Source organism: Podarcis melisellensis (assembly GCF_964234715.1).
Source record: "Podarcis melisellensis genome assembly, chromosome: 17".
Lineage (NCBI taxonomy): Eukaryota > Metazoa > Chordata > Lepidosauria > Squamata > Lacertidae > Podarcis > Podarcis melisellensis.
Genome location: NC_138534.1, coordinates 7,533,770 through 7,560,717, shown reverse-complemented (window position 1 = coordinate 7,560,717; position 26,948 = coordinate 7,533,770). Strand labels below are relative to the sequence as shown.

General features: G+C 47.7%; 2 protein-coding genes across 8 annotated transcripts in view; one reads left to right on the top strand and one right to left on the bottom strand.

The window, feature by feature from the left end:
- Window positions 1–1,331: 1,331 nt before the first annotated feature.
- Window positions 1,332–23,620, top strand: PODNL1 (podocan like 1). 7 transcript variants are annotated; one of them, XM_081894301.1, is made up of 12 exons: window positions 1,332–1,450; window positions 2,779–2,829; window positions 10,101–10,352; window positions 11,032–11,125; window positions 11,514–11,578; window positions 13,514–13,623; window positions 15,001–15,157; window positions 15,754–15,869; window positions 16,034–16,691; window positions 18,198–18,346; window positions 21,119–21,287; window positions 22,342–23,620. In XM_081894301.1, exons 3-11 carry the CDS (start codon window positions 10,209–10,211, stop codon window positions 21,267–21,269), a joined length of 1,644 nt encoding a protein of 547 aa, XP_081750427.1. In that variant the 5' UTR covers window positions 1,332–1,450; window positions 2,779–2,829; window positions 10,101–10,208; the 3' UTR covers window positions 21,270–21,287; window positions 22,342–23,620. The 7 variants fall into 7 exon arrangements, 6 of the variants coding, with proteins under 6 accessions (XP_081750427.1, XP_081750428.1, XP_081750426.1 ...); XM_081894302.1 differs by lacking the exons at window positions 1,332–1,450; window positions 2,779–2,829 and adding an exon at window positions 5,621–5,876; XM_081894300.1 differs by lacking the exons at window positions 1,332–1,450; window positions 2,779–2,829 and adding an exon at window positions 5,883–6,021 and having other exon boundaries at window positions 10,104–10,352.
- CC2D1A (coiled-coil and C2 domain containing 1A) overlaps window positions 23,482–26,948 on the bottom strand; it is a 51,480-nt gene continuing 48,013 nt past the window's right edge. The window contains exon 30 of the mRNA XM_081894997.1: window positions 23,482–25,578. Within this exon, the coding sequence (XP_081751123.1) occupies window positions 25,558–25,578 (21 nt within the window). The 3' untranslated portion in view covers window positions 23,482–25,557. The remainder of the gene's footprint in view (window positions 25,579–26,948) is intronic.

Genomic DNA, 26,948 nt, shown 5'->3' with positions numbered 1-26,948 from the left:
TTTAGATGACAACGGAGTAAAAGGTGTGCTAAAGGAATTTTTTGCATCTGTCTTCACAGCAGAAGATATAGGGCAGATTCCTGGGCCTGAACTTTCACAAGAAGGGAGTCTGAGGAATTGAGGCAAATAGTAGTGACAGATGAAGTTCTAGGGCTTCTTGATAAAATAAAAATTGACAAATCACTGAGTCCGGATGACTCTTCTAGCAAAAATACATAACAACAACAACGATAATGATAATGATAATGATAATTTATTTATACCCTGCCCATCTGGCTGGTTTCCCCAGCCACTCCAACAGAATGTTAAAATACAATAGCATTAAACATTAAAAGCTTCCCTACACAGGGCTGCCTTCAGATGTCTTCTAAAAGTCTGGCAGTTGTTTTCCTCTTTGACATCTGGTGGGAGGACGTTCCACAGGGTGGGTGCCACTACCAAGAAGGCCCTCTGCCGGTTCCCTGTAACTTGGCTTCTCGGAGCGAGGGAACTACCAGAAGGCCCTCGGCACTGGACCTCAGTGTCCGGGCTGAACGATGGGGGTGGAGACGCTTCTTCAGGTACAGTGGTACCTCAGGTTACAGACGCTTCAGGTTACAGACTCCGCTAACCCATAAATAGTACCTTGGGTTAAGAACTTTGCTTCAGGATGAGAACAGAAATCATGCTCTGGTGGTGCGGTGGCAGTGGGAGGCCCCATTAGCTAAAGTGGTGCTTCAGGTTAAGAACAGTTTCAGGTTAAGAATGGACCTCCAGAAGGAATTAAGTACTTAACCCGAGGTACCACTATATACTGGACCGAGGCTGTTTAGGGCTTTAAAGGCCAGCACCAACACTTTGAATTGTGCTCGGAAACATACTGTGAGTCAGTGTAGGTCTTTCAAGACCGGTGTTATATGGTCTCGCTTCCAGTCACCAGTCTAGCTGCCGCATTCTGGATTAGTTGTGTAGTCCCTAAGAAAACGGTACAGTGAACCCACAACTTGAGTTCAATTTACTTAACGCCATTACAACCTTATGTGGGGTGGAGGGGAATGAATAAATAAATGGAGAGCGGAGAAACCATTTATATGTCCTCATCCACATGTGCACCCAGCAAGTTTTCATTGCTTACTGGGCTCTGGGAAACTTTTATATTGTGGTATACTTCCTTGCAATCGTCTGATGACAGGTAGTCTAGAAACAAAACCATCGATGACAAGAGGGCACGCAAACCCAGTAATTCTGCCCTATGTGCTTTTCACTGAAGTGCATGGCACTGTTTATATCTCAGATTTTGCAAGGGCAGAGTTAAAATGTCCTGTTTTTCTTCCCTTTTTTATTTATCTCAGCACTTCTTGGGCTTTGACTGTGCCTTGGTGTCATCCTAACTGGAGATGGAGCCCTGGCTGTGCTGTGTGCCCCAGCCTGGCACAGAATTGAACACGCTGGCAAACATAACAAGGAAGAGGTGAGGGAACCAATAACAAAACAATAAACAAGAAAAGTGTTTATATATCCCTCACTTAAGCCAAGCCAGGAAAGGAAGCTATAAATAGTGCTTTCAAGCCAGCTAGTCAGATGTTACTGTTTGGCAGTCTTCAAACAAAGAACTGTGTCCTTTCGCTGCCAAGTTAAGTTCAGCCCTGTAACACTTCTGTTTTTCTCCAACCTAGATAATTTTGCATATCAGATTCTTATATGGCTGAAAATCTGGTAGGCTGGAAGTATGCAGTCAAGACATTGAGGCAGGCTGTCTGTAGCAACAGAGAAATTGAGTTCCAGGAAAAATGATAAACCCAGAACTAGATTTTGAAACAAATTCTACTGTCTGAAATAAAGCACTGAAACTACGCACGTGTCTTGGGCTCAGCCCTGGTTCAAATTAAGCCCTACACGTGGGCCAAATCTGGAAGCTTTTTTTTTGTCCGAATGAAGTGAGCCCCTGCCCATGGCTTCACAGAATTCCTCTATCTCATCCCAATGACATATGGGAAACTAAAAGTGATTCATTCCAGAGTCGCTGAAATATTCCTGGCATCTGCTTTCGGAGCTGTATAAATTTGCATGACAATCAGAAAAACCAGAACCACCTGCTCTTGTTTACCAACTCTTGCATTGCATAATTCAGGGCTCCCCAAAGTGGGGACATGAGAAGCCTGTAGGGACGAGTGATGGGCAGACAAGTATGTTTTTATTAAAACGGCACCATCACAAATCTGAGTAGAATGCCATATTCCTTTTGGGGGCAAAGCAAGTTACTTTATAGTTGGCTTTTTCTGCGATGGTGCTGCTACTGCCACACAATCCAAAATTCACTATATCTGCACATTTGTTAAAGGCACAGATGTTGTCTTTCTAAGGAGATGTTGACTAGAGTGCATACAGCCCTGCTGGATCAGACCACAGTTCCTTCTGCTTTAACATCCTGCTTCCAGCAGTGGCCAGCTTCCAGGAAGTCCCCAGTCAGGACAAGAAGGCAACAGCCCTACCCTTCGCTAATCCCCTAGCATCTCGTGTTCAAATATACGCTGCCGCTGAGCACCTATCATGACTAATGCCTGCTGATAAAGCCACACAAGTTGTCTGCATAAACTTGTCTAGCCTTTTTGTATCTAAGCCTAAGCCAACCCCACATCTCATGTCAGCAAATTGCATAAGAGAATCATAAATTGTGTGAAAAAGTACTTTCTTGTTCCCTTCCTGAGTCTACTGCTCATCCATTTCACTGGATGGCCTCATGCCTTAGTGTTATGACAGACAGATAAATGCCTACTCAACTTCCTGTTTTCGTTGCAGCTGTCCCGATTCCTGAGCTCTCCACTAGAGCCAGTTTTCCTTGAAGATTCAGTGAGTTCAAGTCCCTCTCAATATGTTTTTGGAGACTTGTAGAGAATGGGGAGACAAATGAAGATTACCAGTTGATAGGAATCACAGGTGAGCAGGTTACCGTTGCATTCATGCCCAGTGTGCAGGCTTCCCACTGGAAGAACAGAATGCTGGACTGGATGGGCCATAGGCCTGATCCAAGAATCTTGTCTTACGTTCCTATGAAGACCACCTCAGAACCTGCTCCAGTTGGACTTTTCTCCACACCACAGGGCTATCTACAGCCAGGGCTTGTAAACACAACAGCTTTACAGCACATGTGAAACATAGTCTCCCCCTCCAATAATTCTCCATGCTGTGGTTACAATTCCCAGCAACCCTTAACAATACAGGTGGCAACTATTTTGCATGTGTCCAATTGATGTGCAACCACCAACACCTGGGTCCTTTTGGATCTGGAAGAGGGCAGAATGAGAGCATAACAGGGTGAAGTGGACTTGTTGGTGTGTTCCACCAATGCACAGGGGAGCCAGGAACGAACCCCCCCGTGCAAAATGGTTGCCACCTGTGCTTCAAAGACCACCTTTCCCCACATCTGGACCCTGTGATCATAATCCGAGGCCCTTCTTTGTGTGTCCCCTCCATGAGAGGTCCAAAAGGCAGCAACACAAAAGTGGGCCTTTTCTGCAGTGGCTCCCTACTTGTAGGATGCTCTCCCCAGGAATAATTGCCTGGCACCTTCATTACATACCTTTAGGCGGCAAGCAAATACATTTCTCTATAACCAGGCCTTGGACTGAAAACATTCTGTGGCCTTTTAAAAGTGTTTATTATGTATTTTGTGTTTTAATTTTGTGTTTTTATGTTGTGAACCACCTTGTGATCTTTGGATGAAGGGTTGTATACAAATTTTATTATTATTATTATTATTATTATTATTATTATTATTATTATTATGAGTAAGAATAAACAAACTACAGTGCCTGGAATTCTTTGAGAAGGGAAATGTGCTTTGTATGTGTAAGGAGCCCAGTAGAGAGAGGGAGGCAGGTGAAGACCATCTTAGCAACTATTCCATCTGGACTGTCTGCTTCCCAAGACAGACACATTCTACCATTAAGTGCCCTGTGGCAAGTAGGACTTTTTATATGTTGCTGTTGCTTATTGTAGTTTTAAAATGTAGTTTAATATAAGCTGCCTTTGAAGGAACTGTATCCTGAAAGGCAGGATATAAACAATGGTCTAGTGCAAGGATAATAACAGAAACAAATTTATTTATATCATGGTCCACATACCCTGTTAAAGCATGTGGGCATCATTGTCAGGTGTGCGTGCAGGAGCCAGGTCCTGTGACCAGGACTGGGGCCTTCCTAAATTTGTTCTGGAGAGGCAAGGCGTGGCCTCACAGGTGAGGCCGATTGGTAACTCACAGCACCTGGTAGCAAGAACTGGGAAGGGATATAAGGTCAGCATTTCTCTTCAGGTATTTGCCACAGCAACATGCTCCCTGCCTTGTTGCATTTGGTTCCTTGACTACTTGCTCCTCAGACCCCTGCCTTCATGACTGCTTGCTTCCTGACCCTTGGACCCTTGGCTTCTTGACTCCCAGCTCTCTGACCCTCGGACTCTTGGCTTCCCAACTCCTGGCTTCTGGACTCCCGTTCCTGCTCCCACCCTGCCATCTTGCCCCCGGTCCCGACGTCCCCAGCTGGGACTTCGATCACCTGTGAACTGGACTGTGACAATCGTCCTGTCCTGTTGATTCCTCCAGTTTGTTCTGGGGGAATAAAATCAGGGCATTTTGCAGCTGGACAGAGAATGGAACCCAACTTGCCCTAACTTTGTGACCCTGGAACCAGGTAGTCTTTAAGTGTTTGGCAGCTTCTCTTCCAAAGGTGAAGAGCCACAGAGGAAGGCTGGTGGCAGCCACTGGATAACAGATTGCAGTCCCAAAAAATGATTGGTGGTGTGTGGGTCTGAAGTACAAACATGCAGATATTCCAGAGAAGTGCTGTAAGTGTCCTAGGAGGTGGGCATGTGTGTGAGAGGGGGGGAAAGTCATTTTGAAGGTTAAATGCCTGTCATTCAGATTGCAGCTGATGACTTTGATGTGATATTCTTAACCTTAAAGGTAAAGGGACCCCTGAATATTAGGTCCAGCCATGGCCAACTCTGGGGTTGCGGCTCTCATCTCGCTTTATTGGCCGAGGAAGCCGGCGTACAGCTTCCGGGTCATGTGGCCAGCATGACTAAGCCACTTCTGGCAAACCAGAGCAGCGCACGGAAACACCCTTTACCTTCCCGCCGGAGCGGTACCTATTTATCTACTTGCACTTTGACGTGCTTTCGAACTGCTAGGTTGGCAGGAGCAGGGACTGAGCAACGGGAGCTCATCCTGTCGCGGGGATTCGAACCGCTGACCTTCTGATTGGCAAGTCCTAGGCTCTGTGGTTTTAACCCACAGCGCCACCCGAGTCCCTATCCTTAACCTTATCCTGTTGTAATTTTTGCAGTGGAAGTTTGATATTTGACTCTGTGCACTTTGCTCAGCCACTTTGTAAGGGCAGATACCTGTCGCCCAGCGGCTTTAGCTTGAAACCACAGCAGGGGCCCTCTGAGCATGGTCAGGGGGCACTCTGTTCCTTGTGCCGAGTCATGTTTTCCTTTGGTACTCAAGTAAGACCAGCCTTAAAGTCCTGGGAGAGCGCGGGGTGCCGCTGCTGACAGGTTGACTGGAGGAGATACGAGGACTAAGGTGGGCGCGCTGGAGAAAGATACGGAGAAAGCAGTCAGTCGGCGCAGCTGAACGGCCCTTGGAGCGTTGCGCCTCGCTGGCATTTCACCCACCTCTCTCCGCGGAGGCAGCGTTATGCAATAGCCCGTCTTAACTCTGATCGGATGGAAAACAAGAAGGAGACGCAACAATTCTTTCTCTCCCCCCCCCTCCTCCCCACTCCCACGCAGAAACAGCGGCGACAGGTCCGTCCCGGTTGCCTTTGGGGAAGAAAGGGGAGGGCTTTCCCCCGGCTCCTTCCCCTTGCGCTCCTTGGGCTCCTCCGCAGCAAGAGGTTGGTTTCAGGAGGGAAAGGAAGGCGAGCGAGCGAGCGAGCGGGCGGGGAGGGCAAGGGGTGCCGCCCCCGCGCGGCTCTGGATCCCATTCGCGACCCGCGGCATCCTCCCGCGGAGAGGCGGCTCCAGCCGAGCAGGGCGATGGTGAGCGAGCGGGGACCCGGGCGCCGCTTTCCCCACCCCCGCGTGGCGCCCCGGAGCGCGCCGGCAGGGGGCGACGCGGAGGGGCCGAGGGGCGGGGAGGGGCCGGGGGGAGTTGCCCCTTTGGCGTGGGAGGCGCCGGGGAGTTAAGACCCGTGTCGCGCGGGGTCGGAAAGGTCGTGTGCATGCTGCGCCTGGGTGCAAAGGGGCCACCGCGCGGGCCAACGGTTGTCCAGCCCGAAACCTCGGGTTATTCAGCATTAATGGATGCTGCAGGTATGCTCTCTGTTTGGGTCTGACTAGGAGGGGAAATCGTTGTCTCCTGCGTCTTTAACAACCGCACAGCAGGCAGGTTGCGGTGGTGGTTGTTGATTATGATAATGATGCTTTACATGTGCAGCCCTTTCTGTCGAGGAGAAGAGAGTTTATATTATTATTATTATTATTATTATTCCTGCGTGATGTTAAGACATAGAAAGTGTGTGGCGCGGGAAGAAGGGCAAGGAGGGTTGGTCAGAGATAAAAAGAGATCTGGAAACATGGTCAAGATTAAAACTTTCCTTGCTGGGCAGAATAGCTGCTATAAAGATGAATGTATTGCCGAAAATGCTATTTTTGTTTCAGTCCCTCCAGATCGTGGATAAGGTGGAATGTTTTGGAAAATGGCAGAGGGATTTATCTAAATTTGTCTGGCAGGGCAAAAAGCCCCGAATAAAGTTTAAAATACTAACAGATGCGAAAGAAAGAGGGGGGTTTGCCCTGCCGGACTTGAGGTTATATTACGAAGCTGCAGCCCTCTGCTGGTTGAAGGATTGGATCTTATTGGAGAACACCGACGTCCTTGACCTGGAGGGATTTGATAATGCTTTTGGGTGGCATGCATATTTGTGGTATGACAAGGTTAAAGTTCATAAATTGTTCAAAAACCATATTGTCAGAAAGGCAATTTTCATGGTCTGGTCAAAATATAAAGACTTATTGGAGAGTAAAACTCCGAGGTGGCTCTCACCGATGGAGGCCAAAGCACGTAAAAGACTCAATATGGAGGCCCACTGGCCTAAATATTGGGAAATAATTGAAAAAATTGGAGATAAATGGAGGTTACAGAGTATGGAAAAGTTAAAAAACAAGGTGCGAGATTGGTTGCATTATGCTCAAATCCAGGAAGTTTTTAAAGCAGATAAAAAAGTGGGTTTTCAGGAGGAAAAATCGAAACTAGAAACAGAGTTGCTTGAGCCAAAATCTAAGCTAATTTCGAGAATGTATAACTTGCTGCTTAAATGGAACACACAGGATGAGATTGTCAAATCCTCTATGATAAAGTGGGCACAGGACTTGGGGCATAACATTATGTTTGAAGACTGGGAAAGGTTATGGAACACCGGAATGAATTTCACGGCATGTACTGCCTTGAAGGAAAACATTATGAAAATGATATACCGGTGGTACATGACCCCAGTCAAGCTTGCAAAGATATATCACCTGTCCGATAATAAATGTTGGAAATGTAAGGAAGAGGAAGGTACATTTTTACACCTCTGGTGGACCTGCCCGAAAGTGAAGACCTTCTGGGAAATGATACATAATGAACTAAAAAAGGTGCTGAGATTCACCTTACCTAAGAAACCGGAGGCCTTCCTTCTGGGCATGGTGGACCAGAGAATGGTCAAGAAAGATAGAACTTTCTTTATGTACGCTACTACGGCAGCGAGGATCTTGTTGGCAAAGCACTGGAAGACACAAAATCTACCCACATTGGAAGAATGGCAGACGCAGCTGATGGACTATATGGAGTTGGCTGAAATGACTGGCAGAATTCGAGACTCGGGAGAAGAAGAAACGGAGGAAGTTTGGAAAAATTTTAAGGACTATTTGAAAAAGCATTATAAGTTGTATGAATGTTAAAAAATGCTCCTTTCTAGGAAGGTATAGCTTCAGTATCGGCAAATTTCTGAATTGATAAATAAGACACTATAAGACAGAAGTGAGGTAACGAAATATTTTTATTGTGTGGAAATTAAAAATTAATGCAATTGTATTGAAATGTTTACATCAGATAACACGATAAAATGGAAGATATATTGTTATGTATAAAACAAGTTAACAAATTGCTGAGGTTTTGGTTACACAGGGAATGCAGTGCTCAGGAGATGGGGGGAGTCCATTGGATTCATGGAAGTATGTATTTGAAAGTGGAAATTTGTTTATTAAAAACCTAATAAAATATTTATAAAAAAAAAAAAGAAGAAGGGCAAGGAGGAGAAACGTACTTCCAAATATTGTGTCTTCTTTTTTTCTGAATATAAAAGCGAAAGCTAACAAGCAGACAAGACTCCTTGGCTCAGAACCAAGGGCTTCTAGCTTCTGTCTCTTCTGTTTGACAGACCGGTGTCCGGTGGTAAGGAGACAAGGACTGGTTGTTTCCTGCTTTGAGCAGACTTCTATGGTTCCCAAGATCGATTTACAGACATGCTGGAAAGAATTCCCAAAGGAGCTGAACGCAAATCCAGGCGCACCTTGCCAATGGCATAACCTCTCGTCCTTGGGGCAAACTGGGCTCCTGCCCTTCCAGCTGGCCAGAGATACCAGATTGCCCCTGGAATGGCATTGGGTCCCTCCAGTATTGGCCCCAGGGATACAGACAGTGCCATTTCAAGGTCCATTTGGAAAAGCATTTCCCCTCCCCTCCTTCTGGGCTGTTTGATCCCTAAAATCCATTCTCCTTGGTTTAGTGTATTCTTATAGCACATTGGAAAGTCCCTGTATTCCTGTGACAACACGTTCCTCTCCAGAGAAAGAGTGTCTTCTGGGCCACAACTCTCAGATTAAGGGGCTACTGAAAATATTACCAGCCAGTGGCGTAGCGTGGGTTGTCAGCACCCGGGGCAAGGCAAGTAATTTGCACCCCCTAACCTGTGGATTTGCGCCCCCTAACCCTAACCCCCAGATGTTGCGCCCGGTGCGGCCGGCCCCCCCTGCACCCCCCACGCCATGCCACTGTTACCAGCCCATGTGACTGGTTGTGCTATCAAGCGCTCATCAGCTCCCGCCCCGAAACCAATGTCCCACTCTGTAGGGACGTGTGGATCCAGAATTGGCCTCCACAGTCACTTTCAGACTCATTGTTAAAAACGTGTTTATGGAAGACAATCTTACTCGGCTACAAGTGATCGCCAAAGAAGAAGAAGAATGCCACAGATTAGGGGTGGAGATGGATTGCCGGGCAGCTCTGCTTTCTGATGGGCAATCCTGGACCCATTTCAGGACCACAAAGCTCAGCTCCCATTCATTTTAATGGGGGTGTGCATTGACTTAACTGATGGGAAACGATGACGTATGGATTCTTTCACTTCTTGGGCCTGTCCTGAATGGGGCATGCTGGGACGAGAGTGGGGAAGTGATTTAAAGGATCCAGGCAACCTCAGGCCAGAGGAACACCTTGAATGCTTCCAGTCATCCACCTTCCCTCCGCCCCACCCCCCTCGCTGCTTCCCCCTCCATGCACAATTCCACATCCCGTTCCTCAGCTGCAGCTCTTCGGCTTTTTAACTTCTGCCTGAGACTCAGACTTGTTAGGCTCAAACTGTTCGCAATTTTCTTCCCCCCCCCCCCAAGAAATGCTGGCCCAATAAAGCCACTGGTTTGCACGGCAGTTTGTGAGTAGGCACCCCACCTTCACTAGTCAGCAACCGTTTATGAGCCCACACACATCTTTGACACCCTTCCCCATGCACAGGAACTCTACCCAAACATTTACAACACAGGCTGCTCTCTGTTTTATTTCATTTTGCCACCATGCAGTGCTTCTCCCGTCTCCCATGCTGAACACTCATTCGCCTAGCTCCCCGCTGGAAGAGACAAGCACCCCCTTGTGCCTTCCATCTCCCCCCTCCAAATCAATGAGGCGTTTCCATACTTTTAAGGGGCTCTGTCTGCATTTCCAGTGGGGATCATGGGGGTGGGGAGAGAAGGGGGGCTTCCTGGCCTACCTGGTGAAGCAGACAGGGGAAGCATTGAGAGAAAAGCATGCGCAGGGTGGTTGTATAGAGCCCCTATTGACTAGCCCTGACCTCTGCCCCCAGCAGCTGGGCAGTGGCCGTCTTCTACTATTCCTGCTGGCGAGCATCCCTTGCAGCTTCCTGCTCGACAGCCTTGATGACGACGAACTGCTGCTGGCGACATCCCAGCCCATGGGAGGCATCCCAGCCCAGAACGTGCCTGGCTGCCCAGCCAACTGCACCTGCCCAGCAGAAGAGACAGTGGACTGCGGTGGCCTTGACCTGCACATCTTCCCCAGCAATATCTCTGCAGGCATCCAGCATCTTTCGCTGCAGGTGGTGGAGGGGATCCTGGGCAGATGCGGAGGGTGGCCTTGTTGGGTGGGAGTATGTCAGGGGATGGCAGGATGCTGAGGACTGTGCACTGGGGGGAGCGGGAAGTCTGACTCGAGAGAGGAGGGCAATGGGTTGTGGGGGCTTGTACGAGCCAGGAGGCAAGAATCCGAGGTAGGAGGAAGCTTCAGAGCTGGAGGAAGAGGAGGCAGGCAAGGGAAGGGCTAGGTGCTTCCCTACCCTCTCCTGCACCACTGTCTCCCAGAACCAGGAGAGAACTGAAACGGGAAGAGCAGAGGCAGCTTCCACACAGACATAGTCTCCAATTGCATGTGCGCAGCCTGTCAGTGGAAGGTAAATAAATGGGTGGAGGGGGAGCAGCCCCTAGTAGCTGCAACTGCTCCATAGAGTGTGGGCCTGGGAATAGCTGCCTAGACACTAGATTGGTGTTTCCAGAGCTGTAGAAGTGACAGCAAGTATTATCTTTTACAATAAAGAGTTAACTTTCTGCAATGGGCATTCTTTTGGCTAGGAAGTATGGAACTGCAGGAGATCAGGAGCCACCCAGAGCAGAGTCCATGTGAATGCCTTGCCACTCATTCTGACCACCTGTTAATCTGGTCTGTGACCGTTTAATAAAATTTGATTTGATTCTGACCACCTGCTGGTTTTCTTTCTGCAGAACAACCAGTTGCAGGAGCTGCCCTACAATGAGGTGTCCCGACTGGCTGGCCTGAGAACCCTCAATCTACACAACAACCACATCACCTCTGAAGGTGAGCAGACCCAAGTGAGCAGGGTGTTCCCTGGCATTCTGAAGGATCGTTATCTTTTCAGGGGACCCTCAGCCCCTCCCTCCAATACATGAATAATTGTCTCCTAATTGACCAATGATGTTTGTTCCCATGAGAAGTAGATGGGTTGATTGTTGTAAGGAAATGGTTCATGCTCAATTTTTTGCCCTTCCGTCCCTTGGAGTTGTGATGCTCCAAATGAAGGAACTGTTAATTAGCAACCCCCTTCAGATCCAGAGCTGGTTGCACGTGACCCAGCAAGAGATCACAAGGCCATCACTGCTGCTGCTTGGGCATAAATCTAGTGGGTAGAGTCGGTAGAGGGCATGAATCCCAAATCTGCCTTTTTCTTATGTGTCCCATTTTAAAGGTCTCCCAGATGAAGCCTTTGAGTCCCTGCAATCGCTTCAGTACATCTACCTGGCCAACAATAAGGTGAGTTGTGTTTTAGGAAGGGTTTGATCTTCATAGCCACTGAATTCTGTTGATGGTAGGATTCACTAGGGGACGGGTAGGCAATGTGTTGCACTCCATACGTTGCTGAACTACAGTTCCTATCATTCCTGGCTGGGGCTGATGGGAGCTGGAGTCCCATAACATCTACGTGGAGAGATCGGGTGGAGATGTTTCCCATCGGAAGGTTTCCCATCTGTGATACAGTCCAGCATTATTTGCAAGAATCTCAGCCACCAGCAGGCACTTGCCTTCTGCACATCTTTTTCAGAATGCTTCCATCTTTGTTGGATATGTATCTGAGATGCTTCAAGATATTGTGAGAGGGAGCAAAAATACATTAGTAAATTCCAGAGGGGCAGCCAAAAAATACATGCCTAGATATAGAGAAAAAGGGTCACAGAATGTAAGATGACATCTTTGACATTTCTGTGCAAAGCTCCAATATATTCAAAGTAAGAATAGTGATCATTCAAAGCAGGTGTAATTGGGGATAACTTATTACATTTTTATCTTGCCGTACGTGAACTCGGAGTAGCATCCAAGATTCACCCTCCAGGAGTGCACAAGTCCTTGTGGAAGGATGTTTTGAGATACGTGCAATCGACTCTGTAAGAGAAGTGCTGTGCACGAACAATTCAATATTGTAGGTTCACTGAAACAGTTAAGAGACCATGTGAGGATAATCATGTTAAGAGTCTTCATGATTCAGTGTGTATATTATATTATATTATATTATATTATATTATATTATATTATATTATATTATAATTAAATTTCTATACCGCCCTTCATCAGAGGATCACAGGACAGTTTACAATATAAAAAACAATGTGCATATATGTTTGTTTGCACATCCCATTCTACCACCTTACAAGATAAGGTAGGCTGAATGCCCCACACGTGGCTGGGGAGGGGATTGAATCTGTCCACTCAAAACTGAGTTCCATTGAGAGGGAATAATGGGAACCATTCACTTCCATGGAAAGGAACCAAAGGCGGGCACTCAAGGATAGCACTGAGGTGCTTATCATGCTTGGTATCTCGGCACCTTTCAGAATCAAGCCTGCTCCTGTTTGCGTAGCCCCATCCTGTTTCTTGTTCACTCCAGAGCAAGGTTTCCCAAACTTGAATCTCCAGATGTTTTGGGACAACAATTCCCATCATCCCTGACCACTGGCCCTGCTAGCAAGGGATGATGGGAGCTGTGGTCCAAAAACAGCTGGTAAAACATTTAGTAAACCCTGCTCTAGAGGGTATTGGAATGTTGAGAAACAGCTTCTGTATGTGGGAAGCTTGTTCTTGCTATGGCACACAATTCTAAAACGTGGTTTTGCATTTTCTCCTTGAGTCTGCCACCACTGAGGTCCAGTGCCAAGGGCCTTCTGGCAGTTCCCTCACTGCGAGAAGCCAAGTTACAGGGAACCAGGCAGGAGGGCCTTCTCGGTAGTGGCACCCAGCCTGTGGAACGCCCTCCCACCAGATGTCAAGGAGAAAAACAATGGCCAGACTTTTAGAAGACATCTGAAGGCAGCCCTGTTTAGGGAAGCTTTTAATGTTTAATAGATTATTGCATTTTAATATTCTGTTGGAAGCCGCCCAGAGTGGCTGGGGAATAAATAATATATTATTATTATTATTTATTATTACCACGGAGCAAGCAAGCAGGCTCCATTTTCTACCACCATTTTGAAATCTGACGGGACCTTTCTGCTGATGTGTGGCTGGGCCTGGCTGGCCAGTTCTTAGGCTACAATGTTTCTGGCTGCTTCCCCTCTGAACAGGCCGTAGGTGGGTGTGGATGTAGGAAGCTGGAGTCAGTTCAAAATCTTTCTGCATCTCAGGGGGTTGGCCTGGATGACCCGTGGGGTCCCTTCCACCTTTATCATTTTGTGAGTATGTCTTTTTTATTTCCAGCTTTCGGTGGCGCCACAGCTCCTACCCAGCACGCTGCGGATCGTGGACCTTGCTGCAAACCACCTGACTCGTGTCTACCCATTTACCTTTGGGCATAAACCTGGCCTCAGGTAAAAGTGGGACGGAGGACTGGTACACATTCCGACATAAGCAAGACCACAGAGTGTTGGCAGACACCCTTTGGCATGATATTGCTTACTACAGGGATCCCAGTACGAGAGAAAGTTATACAGTCATACCTCAGGTTACAGCCGCTTCAGGTTGTGTTTCTTTCAGGTTGCGGACTGCTGAAACCCAGAAGTACCGGAACAGGTTACTTCCGGTCGCGCATGCGCAGAAGCGCTAAATCGCGCTTTGCGCATGCGCAGAAGACCAAATTGCAACCTGTGTGTGTGTGCAGATGCAGGTTGCGAATGCTGCAGGTTGCGAACGTGCATCCCACATCAGTGGCGTAGCGTGGGTTGTCAGCACCCGGGGCAAGGCAAGTAATTTGCACCCCCTAATCCGTGGATTTGCGCCCCCTAACCTGTGGATTTGCGCCTCCTAACCCTAACCCCCAGATGTTGCGCCCGGTGCGGCCGGCACCCCCTGCACCCCCCACGCTACGCCACTGTCCCACATGGATCACGTTCGCAACCCAAGCGTTCACTGTACTTTCTGAAAATCAGAGCCAGCTAGAAGCCACACCCTCTGCTCAAGAAGCTTGCTGGGGTTATGAAACGAGGAAGAAAGGCACTCTGCATCTGCTCAGAGGCACCCTCTACTGCTCCCCTTACATCAGGCTACTTATTTTTCACTTGAGGGTGGGGTGGCAGCAGGGCAACCTATGGGGTTCCCCCAGGGAGGAAAAGAGCTTGGAGAGAGCACACAAATGCTTGGCAGGGTGAAGCAGCCATCCTCTCCCCTGCTCCCCCAGTCCCTTATCCAGCCTGAAAGCCACAAACAGCTGCCTTATATCAAAATAGAATTGGAGGTGGGAGGGTTCTTAGGGAATTATTAGATGCAGGTATACATATGAAGAATGTGCTGTGTGGATCAGGCTTGACCCATTATAGAGGCCAAGGATTGCAGCAATCTTTTAGGAAAAGAAGATTCTCTTACTTCAGGATCACCAGCCCAGTGTCAAGCTCAGGGGATAGTGTTAAGTTGTGGGTGAACATATCAGACGACACAGCGATTCTTCAGACAGCTCTTGTTTATTCACAGGCCAGAACAGAACTGAACTGAAGGGTTCAGTCAGCCTGCTTATATAGAGCTCCAGTACAACGTAACTGTAACAATTTTCTAAAACTATCCAATCACTGAACGTCACTTTCGATCCCTTATTTGCATAACTATCTACAGTATCCCCCTGCTGGCCCAGGGTGAGAACTTCAGTACATAACAGATAGCATTTAGATCCAGGATGGGGTGTTGCCCCTAGGACTCAATGAGGCTAGCCCAGGAGGTGGCACTCCTAACCTGTCCCTTACCTTTCCCCCCCACAGGTCTGTTTATATGCACAACAACCAGCTGAACAACACAGGTCTGCCCTTTGATGCCTTCAACGGCTCCGATGCCGTGAGCACCCTCATCCTCTCCAGCAACCTGCTCACTTACGTGCCCCAGAACTTGCCCCGTGCCATCGTCCGCCTCCACTTACAGGTTGGCAGCTGAGATTTCCCACCTGGATGGTATAGAAGCAGAGGCTTGCTTCAAGTAGTCAAGAGAACAGAGCCCAGCCATGAACAGGGGAGCTGAGGGAGAGAAGGGGAGTCGGGAGCCCCAGATTTTAGCTCAAGGAGAATGGGGCCCAGCAGTTAGAACAGGAAAGTTGGGGTACTAAGCCAGAGCCTTTGTTCTCCTGACTCTTCAGCGCCAAGCCCCACCAGTTGTGGAATTGGATTGTTTTATGCTCATTTAGAACATTTTCAAAGACACTTGCCCTTAATCTCACAGATGTTTAGTGGAAAACAAATCCCACTTAGTTCAATGGCATTTACTCACATTTACTCTACCGCTGGCCTGCCCCCAAATAGTTGGTTTTTAGTTTTACTCAATAGGGTGTAAACTCTAACAATAAACCTCACACACAACTCCCTACAAATAGAAAAGGGCAAATCTTTGCTCCCTGACATAATGGAAATATAATATCTAAAAAATATATCCTCTCTTAGCATCTATTCACATCCCAACGCCTAGGCTGGTGGGGTGGGAGCAGTGGAGGGGATCCTCCTTAACTACTAGGCTCCGCTTTGCAGAACAACCGCATCTCCCGCATCCCAAAAGGGGCCTTGAGCAGCCAGTGGCGCCTCCGGGAGCTCTACCTGCAGAACAACAACCTGTCCAATGATGGCCTTGACCCCTCCACCTTCAGGTGACTCTTTTGTTTTTAATGGGGCTCCCCTGGTGGGTATGAGTGGCGAAGCCAAGAGCCAGGGTGCTGGGTTTCCCGTGGCCAGCTCTGGGGAACTGGAAGACCACAGGAGAGCGGATGCTGATTGGCGGGCCTCCTAATCTTCAACTCTTGCTTCTCTACAGCCGGCTGAAGAGCCTGGAGTACTTGGACCTTTCCAACAACAACCTGACGCAGGTGCCTGCCGGCCTCCCCCCCAACATTGCAATCCTGCACCTGGGCCGGAACCACCTGACCCACCTGCCCCCCGAGCGCCTGAGCCGTGTGCGGGGTCTCCAGTACCTCCTGCTGCAGAGCAACGCCCTGACCGCTTCGGGAGTCCACCCCGAGGCCTTTGCCCGCCTTCGTTCCCTCCACACGCTGCACATGTACAACAACCGGCTGGAGCATGTTCCGTCCGGACTTCCGCGCAGGGTCCGTTCGCTCATGCTGCTGCACAACCAGATTGCGCACATTGGGCTGCAGGATTTTGCGGCCACCTACGCCTTGGTGGAGCTCAATCTCAGCTACAACCACCTCTACAGCGCCCACATCCATCGCCTGGCCTTCCGCAAACTGAGGCGCCTGGAGACCCTGGACATTTCGGGCAACCAGCTCACGCTCCTGCCGGCCGGGCTCCCCTCCAGCCTTCAGGTCCTCAATCTTCAGAAAAACCAGCTCAACTCCCTCTCTCCAGAGCGGCTGGTCAACCTCACGATGCTCAAGGAGCTACACCTGGCCCACAACCGCCTGCGGATCAGCGGCATCTACCCAGGCACTTGGCAAGAGCTGCATGGACTCAAGGTGAGGCTGTCGGCAGGCAGGCGCCCTTTGGTGTGCTCCAGTGGCTCAGAAGCTGGTTTTAGGACAACAATAACACAACTAAGGGTCCACAGTAACAGTCTCTGGGCTGGATCTTTTCCTAATCTGGGCATGGGGAGATCTGCATGGAAACCAGGAGCCATCCTGGGAAAAGCGGGAACAAGTGTAAGGCAGGGCTTTTGTCCTTAGCTACTAAGAAAAGCATATTTTTCTCCTCCTAGAATTTGGGGTAACCTAAAGAAGTTGAATTGCCATCAGTTCAGGGCAGACTAGAGAAAGTGCTTCTTCACACAATGCAAGACAAATTTGCAGGATGCACTGGCACGAGCCATGGCAACGACATCACACTTTGCAAAGGGATTAGACAAATTCATGTAGGATGACAACTATTAACCATGACCATGAAGAGGACTCTCCATACACAGATGGTGCAAGTTCTCCCTCTGAATATTGTATGCTGGCGATGGAGAGGGGATGTTGGTCTCCCGTGATGGCTTTTCCCTGGAGAAACATGGGTTTTATCTCCCTCAGAATATGCCTAAAACCTGGATTTACTGCAATATAATAATTGCATGTGCTTGTTACTCCTCAAGCCCCTGCTTAAAAGTACTCAAAATTCAGCATGTTTCTATAGTGACTGTTTTCCCGCTAATGTGGGCTTCTGCTCCCAGATACTGGACTCTGAGCTTATCCACAGTTACCTTTCACGCTGCTCTTTCAAGGCACAGGTCCACGCTTAAAAGCTGTGTGTCTGAGCAGTTTTATTTTAACACACACATACCCCTGTGCTTTCTCTGCAAAAACATGCTCTTTAGCGCTCAATCAGAGCAAATGTCAGTTCAGGGTTTCCACGGATTGCCATTTGTCCTGACTGAGCTTTAAAGAGCAGGTTTTGGCAGTGAAAGCTCTGGAGCAAAAAAGAAGGGTGCTGAGACACAGAGATTTAAGGAGCGGACAATGCCTGGAAAGAGCCAAGGAAAGGTAAGTGTGGATAAGCCCATTCTCTTTCAGTTTTTGTTTGAGTAACTCTCAGAACACAGGCAAGAGTATGGCTCCTACAAATCCTGTTTAAAGCATTTGGATGCCAGAAGCATGGAACTATGTTTGAGCCCTAAGGCAGGCATGGCCAAACTTGGCCCTTCAGATGTTTTGGGACTACAACTCCCATCATTCCTGACCACTAGTCCTGTTAACTAGGGATGATGGGAGTTGTAGTCCCAAAACATCTGGAGGGCCGAGTTTGCCTATGCCTGCCCTAAGGGGAACTACCAGTTGTTCTCCTGCACTGTCCAACTTAGGGCTACAGTGCCCTTATGCCACTCCAGCTGATTTCAGTGGTGCGTATAGAAGAAAACCAAATGATTGTGTTGTTGTCACTCACAACCCAAGGCAGATCTGCCTATGTCCAGCACCTGCTGTCCTTAATGATGCTCCAGATCTGGCAGGAATCTCTGGGACTCCAACATTTTATTGGTTTTGCTTTCCCAGCTCCTGGATCTGAGCTATAATGAGCTGTCCTATGTTCCACCAGACCTACCAGAATCACTAGAATATCTATACCTGCAGCATAACAGGATTGCTGTCATTATGGCTGAGGCCTTCCTCACAGCACCCAACATCCGTGTCATCACTCTCAGGTAAGGGAAATGACAATTGACTACAAGAGTTTGGATAGACACTCGGGTATGGAGATTATTACATTCCCACTGCTCATAAAGGAGGAAGTGTGTTTGTGTGTGTGTGTGTGTGTGTGTGGTGCTTTAAAAAACAATGTAAGCCAGGGGTCTGAATTGCTGTTGTCTATATTTTAAAAGTGGAATGCATCAAACAAAATGTCATGCCTGTGTTCTTTGCACATTTAGTCTACACTTAAAATCTGCAGAAATGCAAGCCAAATTCTACAAGAAAAGTTTGAGTACCTGCTTGAATTAAACAAATTACTTCACACAATTTATTCTCAATTTTGCACACTAATTCTGATTTGTTATTCATGGCAAAGGCCACTGATACTCCATCCTCTAACCCCTGAAAAATTTACTTCCTTCCCAAGACTTGCATCTTGAGTTTTTGCAGGAGGCTGAGAGTCATATATTCACCTTCACTATAACATCTTCAAAAGAAGATGATAAAACATTTGGGACAAACTTCTATTTGGGATGTGGGTGGCGCTGTGGGTTAAACCACAGAGCCTAGGACTTGCCGATCAGAAGGTCGGCGGTTCGAATCCCCGCGACGGGGTGAGCTCCCGTTGCTCGGCCCCTGCTCCTGCCAACCTAGCAGTTCGAAAGCACGTCAAAGTGCAAGTAGATAAGTAGGTACTGCTCTGGCGGGAAGGTAAACGGCATTTCCGTGCGCTGCTCTAATTCGCCAGAAGCGGCTTAGTCATGCTAGCCACATGTCCTGGAAGCTGTACACTGGCTCCCTCAGCCAATAAAGCGAGATGAGCGTCACAACCCCCGAGTCGACCACGACTGGACCTAATGGTCAGGAGTCCTTTTCTCTATGTGGCTGAGAGCATCATACATAGTTTAGCCCAAAATATCCCCATAGCAAGTGGGTGGCAAGACATCTCACCTCTCTTTCTCCCACCCTTCTCACTAACTGATACCTGTCAGTATATCCATTTATCTGTGCATTTGTAGATTTCACCAGATGTTGGACATTCACTGTAACATTCAATCATTTACTAACAAACGAAAACAGAAATGGTGAACATAAAAATTGTGACTGGAACTAGATGAAAAAGTAGTTGTAAAACCCCCCAATAAAATGCTGTTGGACTCTGCAGTTAATTATGATACTCAAACATACTGTGATTATGAGCCATATAATACCAGATAATTCATGGGACGTTGATAAGAGATTTTATATTCTTATTCTTTATAAGATTTGCATATCATCCTTCATCCAAAGATCGTAGGGCGGATCACAAAATAAAAATACAAAATGGGAATACAAAATGCATAAATCAAAAACAATCCATTCTGCATTAGAAAATAAATGTTTGTTCATCATGAAGCAGTAAACCTTTCATTGTGTCTACCATAATAGGTGTTGCTTTCTCTGTTGAGTGAGGGCAGTTTTCTGTCCCCTCCCCGCTTCCACAAATACTGTGCTGCTTGCTGACATGAATCAAAACTCTGAACAGAAGATAATGAGTGTGATGTTAACATATGAGAGTGCTGGTGGTGAAATAGTTAAACAGGTTACCCAATCAGAACCCAGGGGGGTTGGAGTCAGAGGGACTATAAAACCAGCTCTGGAAGGGATGAAGAGAGAGTTTGTTGGGTGGTTGGTTGGAGTGGGAGTGAATTGGGATAGAGTCTGTGGGGAGGTTGAGTGAGTGTAGCAAAATAAACTGAGTCAGGAACAGTTAGGAGCTAGGAAGACAAGTAAATATCTGAGAGGTGGTTTAGTGAGTGAGAGCAGGTAGCGAAAGTTATAGGTCTGGATAGGCACCCCATGAATGTAATTGACCGATACAGTTTATGAAACCTCATGCTTGTTAAACTGCAATAAATAAACAGAAGTTTATGTTCCAATTTAACCCTGACTGGACTCAGTATTGTACCAGGTAGGGCCTGGGTGGTGGCAGCGAGAAATAAAGTGTTGGCACAGGGATCAATAGACGGTGAAATGTCCAGGGACCCTGTGTGATCTCCACAATGAGTTTATCTGGATCTTGGTCACAGATTTCATTAAGTAAATTTAGATACAGGGGTACCTTATTTGAGTGGTGATGCTGCTTGGGCAGTCTCCTGAACTCTGCTCAGGGAAAACCAGTTCCTTGTTTGGAGAAGAAGCTGGCCAGTCACAGCTCCAATTGGTTGATAGGTCTTCCTTGTCGTGTCACCAATCTATAAAGCACCCAGAGAACTTTACAATCTGGGGCAGCATGGAAATGTCATATGGAAAGAAAAAGGTGCTTTAAAACAGCATGAATGAATACGTATTTAATTTACTGGATATGCACGCAGCACTTTCAAAATATATTTGGACCAGAATTCCTCAAACTCCAAGCCCCGTTTGGATTTCAGAACCTTTGTAAACCAGCAAATTCATTAAAAAGAGTATAAGTTACAAGCTATATTTTAATTTAAGAAGTCCACCAGCTGGAAAGGCCATTTAACAGAAAATAGATGGCAATTGAGAAAAGCAGATACTGCTGCTACAGACAATGTTAAGGCTGTTCACACTTGCAGTCAAGTTGGTGCATCGCTTCCTAATAAACATGCATAGGGTTGTGCTGTGACAGAACCACATTTCTGACTCCTTTGAATTAAATCCATCCTCTGGAGCTGTTTCAAAGTTCCAGGAACTGTGTTGTTGTATTTTTTTTTTTTAAAAAAAAACGCTTCACATATTAGTGCTTTCCCCATTTCACACACAAATCCTCCTTTGTTTTCTAGATCCAACCGTTTGTTGGCAGCCAACGTGTCGGAAGCTGCATTTGCAGACCTGAAACTGCTGGAGGTAGTAGACACTACCGGGAATCCAGAACCTATCACCATCTCTTTGCTGCAAGCTGGGCACTGGGTCCGCACCCAGATGGGTACCTAAGGAGGTTGCCTATAACAGGTTAGCCTTTGAGCTGTGGCAAAGTGTTCATTCATAAACTAAGTCACTTTAGTTTCCAGCTTTTGCTGGAATTGTTGACCACAAAGAACGTAGTGATCCGAAGCTCTCCAAACATAAACTTGTATTACACGTCTGCTGTATTTGTGACTAACACAAGCTCTGTGATGAATTGTACAAGGGCTGGAGCATTCGTTTGGCTTCTGCAGGAGCAAGTGGTTAGAAACAGGTATAGCCCACTATTTTCCATCAAGACCAGTAGGTGCAGTATAGCTGCTGCAGGTGAAGCCATCTGCTACTTAGCACACATTCACTATAGTGCTTGGGTTGGGCACCATTTTGTGACTCCATTTTTATATTTAAAAATTGAGCTTTTGCTAAAACACTTTTCTGGGACTTTTTAAAAGTGCTAGAACATCACACACTAAAATGCTAATTCACTGTGGTGTTATAGCAAGATTACACAATATTACACAACTCAGGACAAAAGGGAGAAGTCCCGCCCAGAAACCTATGTCCCCACAGTGGAAGGGTGTGTGGATCTAGAATTGGCCTCCACAGTAACTTACAGACTCACTGTTAAGACTGTGTTCATGGAAGACAATCTTACTCAGCTACGAGTGATCGCCAAAGAAGACACAATATGACAACACCACCATAATGTTATAGTGTTATACTGTACTTCTTTCATAAAAAGCTCATAGTATAAAGTATCAATTTTATTTATCATAAAAAGGTGACCACCACAAAAGCAGTAAGAAAAATGTGCCCACAGCTGTGATCGTTGCCCAGAAGAGTAACTCTAAAGGCATCATCAACACCTGTGGAGAATGTGCTCCTTTTCCATTCTGAAAAAGTCTGTGTTCTGAGAAAAGACAGAAGAACCAAAGGAAAATATGAAATAGGAATTGACTGGATGACAGTGTTGTGTGTGCTCACTTTAAAAAGAGGACTTGCTTTTAGTGTCTTGGCTACATGATGTCCCCACTGTCATTATGAACATGGTCATCCTCTGGGGGGTGTCAGATCCAGCTGACAGAACCTCTTTCTTTTGCAGATCACCATCCTACGCTTCCTTTCTACTGCTGCCTGTCCTCAGGCATCTCTACCAGGATGGCTCAGCCCACCTGCAGCCTTCTGGAGAGGTTTTGCACTGCCCAGTGTTTGTCCTTCCACCTTCAGCCAGTTGCACGGAGCAGAGCCTCTACAGTATGCTCTGTCTGCTTCTCTAAGGTGCAGGACTCAGCTACAGCTTTTCAGGTCGAGAGAGACAAGATGAAGATACAAGATTTCTCCAATTCTAGCTACTTCTGGAGCCTGATCTTCAATGGATCTGTGTTTAGCCTAGGGCTAAGCAACGGCACTGGCAAAGCTGAAGTTTCCGTGGACTAGGACCAAAGAGGCAGCCAAGGCTAGCTAAAGGTATTTGCGTGCCCCTGCTTGGCTCCCGTTATTTGGAAACAGAGTTGCTTAGGACAACGCAAGCATCCGCCAGGGCACCTATGTTCTACTCCTTCTGCCTTGCTCCTCAAACAGGTGCACCCAAACCGTCCCTGTTGGGTGACAGAGGTGTTACCTAATCTAGACAACCAAGTTTATCCCTTAGAGTAAATGCAAACTTGTTTCCTGCGTGTCACAAGCCCCAGTGCCGGTCCAGTTCTTCTTCGCAAGGGAGGAGATGAATAGAATCCATCACACAGAACCAGCGGGCAGCTTCTGGATGCCCCACATGGGCAAATGTTTGTGTAAATCTCAAGACAACATGGGAAGGGGAGGCTCCATAGTTAAGAAACTGGCTTTTGAGCCCAGATTCATCACAAGCCTTTGGTTTCCCCTGTAGAAAGGCCAGGCAACACCACCCTAGCCAGGATCACATGAGTCACAGCTGGAACAAGAGGGAATCCATGTAGGGAACCAGGAAATACTTGATTCATCCTGAAAGCCAACACCTACCTGCTTTTCAAGGCCACCCTCCTCTCTCTGTCCTCCACACCATCTCATTTCACTTGAAACTAATGTTAGCTTAGTGGATTGTGCTAGGGCTTTTGGTGGGGGGCGCAGTTTGCACCTTACTTGCAGATTGCTGGGAAGCAAGAGATGTTTCAGTTTGAAGTGAGAAGAGGGATGACTTGCAAGATTCCACATGAATGACCGTCTCAATGCCCAGATGACCCAATCAACACAACCCAGAAGAAAATGAGGTTTCAACAAGGTTTATTATTGGTGCAAGATTCCAGTACGTCTTTTTTACAGAGTTTTTTTAGAACTCCCCCCACCCTAAAAACTTTATATATTTATGTCACTCCAAGCATAAAATAAAAGCCGTAACACAGTCAGATTCACGGCCTCTGGTTTTTAGCATTGGCTTTCAACGCCTCTGGCTGAGCAACAACCATGGAGGTAGGCACTTGTATAAAAATCCAATTTCCCTAATACCAAAGAGGGGGTGGTAAGAATGGGGTCAGGAAAGAAAGGCTGCCTGGAGCATTTGTTTCCCTTTATCGTTCCTCTGTCCAGGGACATGAGAAGTTAAATTTTGGTTTAAAAAGGAATTGGGCAGGGGCAGTAGTGCAAGATCTAACCCGCAGCTCGTCACCTCATCCATCCTGAGCAGCAGCAACCCTGAGTTAATTTCTTACCCTTTAAAACGTCTTTAACCTAATATAGGAAACAGGACACTTCCATAAAAGGTCACATTTCCAGCTGCCCAAGGGGAGACCAGACCACCCACAAGGCCACACCAATGTGCCCTAGTACAGAAAGAGGACACCCCACAGACTACAGCAGCATGCCTCCCCCAACTGCAGGGACTACAGAGAGGATGCAATTACTTAACACCACCCCACACCAGAAATGACACATGGTCTGGGCCAGGGGCCAGCACAAGCCCTGCTCCAAGCTGCAGCCTATGGACTGTGCCCCACAAGTCTTTGCACACCAGAACAGAGCTGGCACTTAAGCAACCTAGGTGTCAACAGGCCGCTGATAGGGGACGGAAGCCTCTTCTATGTTCTTTGGAGGTCAAAGGGAAGGGGAAGTCTCCCTCAGCCGTCTCTTATGCTTTTCTCTAGCAGGGGCAGGTAGTCTCAGCCCTGTGTTTCTTCCTTTGGCAGCCCAAAGGCAGAAAGCAGGCAGCCCTCTCAGAGATCAAGACCCAGCAACAGTCGTTGAGCTCAGTCATTTTTCTTACTTGGAAATGGGCCGCACAGATAGCAGGGGCAGATGCTGGTCAAGAAGGATGCCCCCTTTGCAGGGTCTTCCGCCACAGGCATCTGAAGAAACCCGAGGTAGGTTCAGAAGCTGGGTTCTCACGGGAGCCGGCAAGCAAGGCGTCACACCAGCATCCTGCTAGGTCCTTTTGGCCATTCAGGAGGGATCAGGTCAGTTTAAAGCAGCAAGCTATTAGCTCTCTACAGCCCCCAAAGAAATAAACCCATAGAAGGGCAAACAAGCAGAGCTCAGAGAGGTGTAGGTGCAAAGTGCCTGGTGCAAAGGAGGACTGGTGTGGAAGGAGTGGAGGGGCAGCGAGCTGAGTGCAGACCACATAGGCTGGGGGATATACTAGAAGGTGCCAAATTCCTAATTGAGTCAGCTTGGTGCATGTTGAATAATGTGGGGCCTTCTCTCTGGGGCTGAGGAGGCAAGACACTCTGAGCATATCTGCAGTGCAAGTTTAAGAAAGCTGCAAGCCTTCTCTCTTGCTGACACAATAACGCTGGACCAAGGAACTCTGGGCACCGAAGTTCCATAAAGGGGCTTTTCTACTCAGCACTCTCTCAAAACTATCACTCCCAGGTTACTATGTGATAGGGAGCCATTGGAACTAAACCTGTTTCAAGCTGTAAATGAGGATGCACCCAGCAGCTGCCGCTAGAGCAGCTGGGAGAACAAAGAGCGAGGGAGGGGGATTCTTTCCCTTCTCCCTGCTGAGAAAGTGGCTCATTATGGACCTTGGGGAGTCTGGGCTGAGCCAGAGGACAGAGTGCCAAGGCAACCGTCACATGGATTGTCTCCAGCTAGCAGTGTCACATGACCTGCCCCACTGATGGGGAAACTAAGGGAGTCTCCATTCATTCTTATTTACCCAGCGAAGGCTAGAAAGAGCCCACTGCCAGAGGTGCTTTGCAGCATTGCCGCTCCATCAGCATACATGGAGCCCTCCCCACCCTGCTCTCCAAACCCCCGTTCTCCTGCGGCGGGGAAAAGGCCACGTAGGAAGAGAGCAGTTGCTTGACCCGGCGATTCCAAGACTTCCACATTTCCGCCACTTTCTTCATTTGCGAAACTTCTGCAGCTGGAAGGCAAAAGGGTTTGCCAGTCAGTGTTTCTGCCACCATAGCCTCTTTCAGGAAAAGGAAGGGCACAAGCCAGGGAAGGGCTCCCAGCACCGGGCCAGCAGGGCCAACGGTCAGCGATGGCGGGAGCTGTAGGCCAGCAACACCTGGAAGACCACAGGACTCCCAGCCTTGGCACCAAGAGCACCATTGATTGATTCTGGACATTTATAGATTGCCCTCTCATCAAATTTCCAGGGTGGGCCACAGAAAAAGAAAGCAAAGCTGCATACTGTTGAGTAACAAGCAGCTAATAAGTCTAATTAATCATCATAAGCTGCCACCCAGAGCTTCTTGGAGAAAAGGGGGTGAATATATGAAGTAAATCAATAAAAACAGTGAATGTTGCAATGCAGATCTCAAAGCAGCTTAACAAAACAACAACAACAGATTCCAATTAAAACTAAGAAGCTTAGAACAATAAGACGCCAAAGAGACAACAGCATCCTAGGTGCCAAGAGCTCCCTCTGGGAAGAGCACACTAACACTGGGGGCCACTACGGAAAAGGCCTTTATCCCTTTACTTCCCATGGCAGTGACACCCATAGAGGATCTTAATATACAGGTACACATGGAGATAGGTGGTGGATCCCATAAGTTACCTGGTCCTAAGCTGTCAAGGGCTTTAAAACGAGCACATTCAACTCATGCAATCCTTAACATTGGGAGAGGCAGAGGAAGCATTCTGAATCATGAGGATCTATGCCTACGGAGAGAGACAACAGAAGGGGGAACAGGGCGCCTCAGTCCACAGAGCACTCTGCCCAGAAGCGATTTGGGAAACGAACCACCTAGAGAGGCGGCAGCGCCAAACAAGCCAGAAAGTTCCAGCTGTGCGCTGCTGCAGGTGCTCAATTTGACGACACTGCTTAAAATCATTCCAGAAAGCTCTCCCAGGGCTCGTCCAGACTTTCTGTTGCACCATGCTTCCCAGGCACAGGTTTGCTCTTTAAAACTCCATGTTCAAGCGATTTTCTTTCTTTTTTTTGTCCAGGCATTTCCTCTGGGGAAATCCACATTTTACGGCTGAATTGGAGCAAGTGGCAATGGAGTTTTCTGCAGATTGCCACTTGCTCCAGTTCAGCAGTAAAATGAGGGTTTTCCTGGGGAAAGCGCCAGGACAAAAATAAAGAACAAACCAAAAATGCTCGGACACGGAGCTTTAAATCCCAGACCTGTGCCTAGAAACATGACAGAAAAGGCAGTCTGCATGAGCCCTCAGTCACCCTACAAACGACCAGGGGATCAATGAAGGCAGGACCAGTCTGGGAAAAGCTCCTCTGGTCCCCATGACTGACTCATTCAGCCTGCGTTGCCTATTCTAGTGGGA